Genomic DNA, 7,521 nt, shown 5'->3' on the forward strand with positions numbered 1-7,521 from the left:
AGACAGATAGACAGATAGATAGATAGATAGATAGATAGATAGATAGAAAATGTTCACAACACAAAATGTTCTGATCTTCACAAGATAGGCATCTACTGAAATGTACATTATGAACTGTAAAATATACAGCCACTAAAATGCCATCCCATAATCCTCATGACAGATAGACAGACTGACAGACAGACTGACAGACAGATAGACAGATAGACAGACAGATAGATAGATAGATAGATAGATAGATAGATAGATAGATAGATAGATAGATAGATAGATAGATAGAAGAAAATGTTCACAACACAAAATGTTCTGATCTTCACAAGATAACATTTTCATTAAATGTACATTATGAACTGTAAAATATACAGCCACTAAAATGCCATCCCATAATCCTCATGACAGACAGACAGATAGATAGACAGACAGATAGATAGATAGACAGATAGACAGATAGATAGATAGATAGATAGATAGATAGATAGATAGATAATATTTGATTTATGTTGTTTATTTAATGTTTTTTTTTTTTTACTTATGTTTCCCTGGTGGTGTTTTGTGCTTGTTTAATACTGTGCTCTGTTTATTATTAGCCAGTGTTCATGGAAAGTTCAACTTTGATGAACTACATCAAAAGATTAAGTCATCAGATGGTTTTTTTTTCCATTTTACCACGTGTATTATTATGATGTTGTGTGAATATATTTTAAGGCATCTACTGAAATGTACAACAAGACTAAATGTTCTCGGAGACACATCGTTACTCGTGCTCGAGTGAATTTAGATTGATCTGAAATGGGAAATGACGTGCCTCAGCTACGTTCTAGAAAGTACAGTCTGATTCCAGAGCTGCACTGGTACAGGGGAGGGAGCAATGGCTATTTAAAGAGGGTAAAATAACACAAGATCTTTAGTGCTGAGTAACCGCCTCCAAACAGACACAACAGGATCAACTGATCATCCGTATCACGGTTTAAAGTGGCAGGGTTTGACACCGTAGTCACGACGGTGCCTTGATTCACTGTCTTTTTCAAGAGACTGACGAATCCTTGGGAAGCGGGTCTGCTTAGGAGAAAATGGGCAAAGATTATTACAAAATATTGGGAATCGCAAAAGGAGCATCAGACGACGACATCAAAAAGGCGTACAGAAAACAGGCTCTGAAATGGCATCCTGACAAAAATAAGACGCCTAATGCGGAGGAGAAATTCAAGGAGGTCGCGGAGGCTTATGAAGTTCTTAGTGATCCAAAGAAAAGAGAAATATATGACCAGTACGGCGAAGAAGGTATAGACTTGCTTAATCTCTGTAATATCCGTAATAACAGCGAAAATATGAATGCTTAATGCTTCTGTCTCTTAAATGTATCGCGTGTAAATGTAATGAAAACGAATTCTCAGGACATTTACCGAACAGTATGCTATACAAAGTTGACCATAAGGAGTCATGGTTTGTTATCCTTTTCAGTGTTCAACCAACATTCTTTAAAATCGGGAAAAGACTCTGTATATGTTCTGTATTTAAGCGTCGAAATTGCATGTCACCGCTGTTGTAATTATAGGCTCTGGTTTGACGTGCACATGATTTATGTGTTTATTTATTAAGAGTAGCCTACTGCAGTGGGATGCATAGTGGGCTAATTAAAGCCTTTAACATCATGGGCCCTGGGGCCTAAATCTTCCTCAGTTTTTTTTCCAGAGATAAAACGTGTGTTCTGTAAAATCTGTGCATTTTAGGCCTTAAAGGAGGTGGAGGGGCGACCGACGGGCCAGGAGGCAACTTCACCTACACCTTCCATGGAGATCCTCACGCGACGTTTGCCACGTTTTTCGGGGGAGCCAATCCTTTCGAGATGTTTTTTGGCAGGAAAGTCAATGGACGAGATGACGATGACATGGAGGTGGACGGAAATGACCCCTTTGGTTCTTTCACGAGTTTTAACATAAATGGATTTCCACGCGAGCGGCACGTTGGTCAGGGCGGCCCGCCGCGCAGGAAACAGGACCCCGCGATCCACCACGAGCTCCGGGTGTCTCTAGAGGAGGTCTTTCACGGATGCACCAAGCGCATGAAAATCTCACGCAAGCGCTTGAATCCAGACGGTCGGACTTTGAGAAACGAGGACAAAATCCTCACTATTGAGATCAAGCGTGGGTGGAAAGAGGGAACCAAAATCACGTTTCCACGCGAGGGGGACGAATCGCCTAATACTATTCCTGCCGATATTGTGTTTGTCATTAAAGACAAGCCCCACGCCCACTTTCGCCGAGAGGGGTCTGATATCGTGTACCCGGTCCGGATCAGTTTGCGCCAGGTGAGAAAAGCCACTTACAAATTAATTTGTTCATCCATCCATCCATCCATCTATCCATCCATCTATCCATCTATCTATCCATCCATCCATCCATCCATCTATCCATCCATCTATCCATCTATCTATCCATCCATCCATCCATCCATCTATCCATCCATCTATCCATCTATCTATCCATCCATCCATCCATCCATCTATCCATCCATCTATCCATCTATCTATCCATCCATCCATCCATCCATCTATCCATCCATCTATCCATCTATCTATCCATCCATCCATCCATCCATCTATCCATCCATCTATCCATCTATCTATCCATCCATCCATCCATCCATCTATCCATCCATCTATCCATCTATCTATCCATCCATCCATCCATCCATCTATCCATCCATCTATCCATCTATCCATCCATCCATCCATCCATCCATCCATCTCTATCTGTGACTGTCTGTCTGTATGTTTATTCATCTGACTCCAAAATGTCTATCCCTCTTTCCATCCATCTGACTCTAAAAGACAATATATATATAGTATAGATTTTCACCTTAATTATTCAGGGGTTTTTTTTTTTTTACTTCCAAAAGCATTTTTTACAGCATGTTACAATAAAAGTACATGGACTATAATTTTCAACCAGTTAAGTTAAATCACAGCAGGGCTCTAAATCTATCTATCTGTCCATTCATTCATCCATCTGACTGAAAAATGTTGTCTTGTTTAACATAATATAGATTTTTCACCTTGAAAATTATATGGTAATTCATTACTTTTACTTCCAATAAATATAATTTAAACAGTATTTATGGTCAAATTAGGCCTACAGGTATTAAATGTATACCTGTTATTTATCCCATTAAATGCAAGCAAATTTTCCACAATTTATGGTAGGTTATGGTAGGTACAGTTTAGCATGTTAAATTGCCAATTAACATGATTTTACTGTAGCATTTTGTGTCAATATAAATAGAAACACTTTTACAGTCTATAGACCTATCTATCTGTGCAGGTTTGTATAAGGCAAGGTTTTGTACATTTGCCTAGCTAGAAATGTCAAATTCTTTGTGTGAAATCTCGTCTCTTACATAATGCAGTTTGGACAGGAAGGAATATGAGCTCAATCAGCTGTTGTGAGATGCCAGAAAAGGAGCTCGCCCACTTAAACCGTTACAGGCCCATCAAGATGTACATCTATGGCAGAATCATTGATAGACAGTGCTGTGTCTGTAAATGTCATGACACAGAGTGGCCGTCAAACCAGTAAAATATGTTTCCAGGCTGTTGGATGGGATATATATGCGACAAAAGGGGAAAAGTTGGATGCATTTTTGCACACAATATCTGCAGTATAGCCGAATGAATTGGAATTATAGTAGGTATTTGCCCAGGTTACTGTCATAATGTGAAAGTTTCATACTGTTCCCAGCTTCATGTCCTGATGCTTGTCATTTTAAGAAGAAAGTGTAAAAAACATACTGTGAATCAAGATCGATGAATAAGATGAAAAATTAAATTAAATGAACGCGTATCTAAAAGCAGGTTCAATTCAGTTACAGAGTTACTGTATCAGAGTTGAAAGTGTCTCGCACCAGACTTCCATTAAAACAGTCAATCATTTTTTTATAAAGGGATGACAATGTACAATTTAGATATTTATATAGTAGTTATGCAGAACAGTTAAAAATACTAGCAATACTGCTTTTATGTGTTCTTTGTCTTAGAGTATATTTAAAGTTAAGAGAATATTATTGTAAAATGTTACCAATATTTCTTATCCTACTAACGATTGTTTTTTTTTCTTTGCTCATAGTCATTGTGTGGCTGCTCTGTCACCGTGTCGACGATAGATGGTAAAACGTGCAATATGAAGATAACTGATGTTATCAAACCTGGCATGAGGAAGATCATTGCTGGACAAGGACTGCCCTTCCCAAAGAACCCAGAACAAAGAGGGGACCTTATTGTGGAGTTTAGAATATTATTGTAAAGTGTTACCAATATTTCTTATCCTACTAACGATTGTTTTTTTTTTCTTTGCTCATAGTCATTGTGTGGCTGCTCTGTCACCGTGTCGACGATAGATGGTAAAACGTGCAATATGAAGATAACTGATGTTATCAAACCTGGCATGAGGAAGATCATTGCTGGACAAGGACTGCCCTTCCCAAAGAACCCAGAACAAAGAGGGGACCTTATTGTGGAGTTTGATGTGAACTTTCCTGACAGTCTGCCGTCTAATGCCAAGGATGTCCTGAAACGACACTTACCGGTCTCATAAAGTGAGCTTGGACAGACTTTAGTGACATTTCTACATGAACAATTCAGTCCCCTTCATAGGTGGACTAATATGACAAATCAAATTTTGAGAATGTGCAATTTCTATTTTTTATCTAAATGTTTGTTAAATATATATGCATTTGTTATATATCTGATACATATATATGAATTATGTTGCATGCTTGTGAATGTCAGTGACAGTGCCAACTTAAAGTGCAATCTGTGTCCAGTTAGTTATTTTTATGCTTCTTTTGAATTGTGCAGTATTGAAATAAGTGTTTAACAGACTAAATTATACAGATCGATTTGTTTGCCTTTTACAAGTAGATCCCATCTGTACTGACAGATCATGTACTGTTATTCTTTCTAAATGCACAATATGATATCATTTTAGTAAATGATGGCTTGGAGTGAACTGTGATGGTGCCATGGATACGTGCCTTCATTTGTGATAGCATTTAGCAGGACTCTACTAATGCCTTTTCAGATCTGATTCGTCAGATCCTTTTAAATGTGAGCAACGGACTCACATAATGTAACTGTCTTTGACAGAGACCAAAAATTTGGTTACTTGTGCTGTGGGTTCATATCATGTTTATTCATGGAAAGTTAGGAGAGCGTTTGCATTATTAGAATTACTTAATCTTACATTGACTACTAGTGCATTGTGTTGAAAGTGTATGGTTAAATCGTTATGATACAATTTAATAAAATTGTAGGAGGTACAGCATCCTCAACTACTGTACACGGGATTCATTGAAATATCCGACAGAGGACGCCACATGTCCAAAATCAGACTACATGAGGGAAATAAGGTCCAAAATAGTCAGCAACCTTTGCTACTCAGAATTAGTCATCGTATCAGTGATGGATATGTTTTCTGAAAGCAGAAACGAGATTTTAAATCTCAGTGAAAACAATGATGGCAAACAAGACTAAATGATTAAAAGAGAATGGCACGAAGATGTAAAAAGTGATTTACACACTACTGAGCGAAATAGATTAGGCCTATTAGAAATTCAAAATGTGTATTGGTTATCTAGCTATAGTTTATACACTCCTGTAACTGTTACGTAATCTGACTTTTGAGAGGAAAGTGTGTGGGGGAAGAGCGGGGCACAAAGTAACACTTTTTGACTTTCTCAAATTGTGTAAATCCACATGGGGTTCAGAGTATATATTTTTTATCCACAGTAATTTACACTTGTCTAGTACAAATGTGTCGCTTTGTTTCATGATTACAGTGTAGACGTTTTTCTTTATTTACCCTCAACATATGGAAGTGAAATGTGACAACATGCCCCGTAGGTGGGGTACATTGTAACATCTGAGGGGCACGTTGTAACATGACCATATGACAGCTTAAAATGCTATCTGATCGAATGAAAAAAATATACAAGATCAACTAAAATATTTTGTCAATAAAATAAAATCATTATTTATTTCAAATAAAGTAATGGCGTTTTTTTAAGAATTAAAAATAATCTGATTTTGGTGTTTGACAATGAACACATTGCAACCATGCTTGGGACGGCCCACATAAACGAGCCAAAATGCGTTACATGTCTTGAAATAATAATTTCTTAACATTAAACATTGACTGTCAGTCTTTATTCACCTGTTTCTCGTCGTTTATCATTAAAATGTATTAAAGTAAATAGCCTGAATTACATCGCTAATGTCATAGAATAGCACATTGTAACGCAGTGTTACAGCATACCCCATCTGCGCAACTGGAATTTAAAACCGGTTACCGTCTTCTGATAGCTAGCGAAGCATTAAAAATAATTTAAACTGATAAATAACAGATTGATTGGAGATTAAAATAATAGCAGATTTGTCTCATTTTAAATGAGTAATAAAAACGGAGATGAAAATTTCAAAAAACGCCCAGAGCTTAAGTAGTTAAGCCAGAAATATAATTATGGTAAAATAAATGTTCAGCGATATCTTCAAGACTTTTGAATTTTGTCGCACTTTTTTTCTCTATATAATGTTGATATAGTAACTAGTAAGTGCTGTAAATTTGGTTATGCTAGCATGTGTGGAAATATTTAAACCATTTGTGTTACAACTTACCCCGCGTTACTTTGTGCCCCGCGCTCCCCTATCTTTAGGACTATTTATGGTATAATAATCGTTATTGGTAGGCGCATGTTCATCTTCATCCGCTTTCACCGGTTGGAGTTAAAAAAAAAAAGTACTTGACACCTGAGCCAGGTAAATGAGTTTCTGGATGACGTCACGGCGTCCTGTAGCGCGCTCATTGTTCATTGTCCTGAGCCTCAACAGCGAGAGAGTTTACAGTAGAGCCGCACACCGTCTATTTCTAATCTACTATCCGGTGAATACTACCGTTTTTAAACCCTGGCTTTGTGAGTGGGAACAAAAAGGACACATTCAACAGGTTGATTTGCGTCCTTCAATGCTTTAGCTGTCCGGTTCCCGTGTTCTTCATCCCCCCACGGATTTCCAGGAGGAGCGAACATGCCTTTGGGACTCAGGAAAAAGAAAAACAAGTCGAAGGAAAGCTCGAACTTAGTGGAAAACGAGGAGGTCAGCGGACACGCAGGTGTTGGGAAGTCCGCGGTGAACGGTGGCGGTCTGCCGGCTCCACCTGCCAACATGCGACCGAAACTGGTGTTTCACACGCAGCTCGCGCACGGGAGTCCCACGGGCCGGATCGAGGGCTTCACGAACGTCAAAGAGCTGTACGGCAAAATAGCAGAAGCGTTTAATTTACACCCGGATGAGGTAAATGTCAACTTGTTAAATCTATTTCAAAATCTCAGCGTGAACTCGAGTTCCAGGGTGCGCAGGCGGTGATGAGTCAGAAATGAATTACTCAAACGAAGTTGCAAATCAAAAACCACGAGCCTGGTGGTGTATGCATAAGGTGCGTCTTTCTGGGGACAGGGAACTGAAAATCGCGG

General features: G+C 38.5%; 2 protein-coding genes across 2 annotated transcripts in view; both read left to right on the top strand.

Moving 5' to 3' along the window:
• The first annotated feature begins 849 nt into the window (after positions 1 to 849).
• Positions 850 to 5,725, top strand: dnajb4 (DnaJ heat shock protein family (Hsp40) member B4). The gene is made up of 3 exons (XM_016291554.1): positions 850 to 1,281; positions 1,731 to 2,308; positions 4,356 to 5,725. The coding sequence occupies exons 1-3, from the start codon at positions 1,071 to 1,073 to the stop codon at positions 4,587 to 4,589; spliced, it is 1,023 nt and encodes a 340-aa protein (XP_016147040.1). The 5' UTR covers positions 850 to 1,070; the 3' UTR covers positions 4,590 to 5,725.
• Positions 5,726 to 6,843: 1,118 nt separating this feature from the next.
• The window catches only part of gipc2 (GIPC PDZ domain containing family, member 2), a 17,398-nt gene continuing 16,720 nt past the window's right edge, over positions 6,844 to 7,521 (top strand). Inside the window, exon 1 of the mRNA XM_016291574.1 lies at positions 6,844 to 7,342. Within this exon, the coding sequence (XP_016147060.1) occupies positions 7,076 to 7,342 (267 nt within the window). The 5' untranslated portion in view covers positions 6,844 to 7,075. The remainder of the gene's footprint in view (positions 7,343 to 7,521) is intronic.

Source organism: Sinocyclocheilus grahami, unplaced genomic scaffold, assembly GCF_001515645.1.
Source record: "Sinocyclocheilus grahami isolate Dianchi unplaced genomic scaffold, SAMN03320097.WGS_v1.1 scaffold273.1, whole genome shotgun sequence".
In the NCBI taxonomy this organism is placed as follows: domain Eukaryota; kingdom Metazoa; phylum Chordata; class Actinopteri; order Cypriniformes; family Cyprinidae; genus Sinocyclocheilus; species Sinocyclocheilus grahami.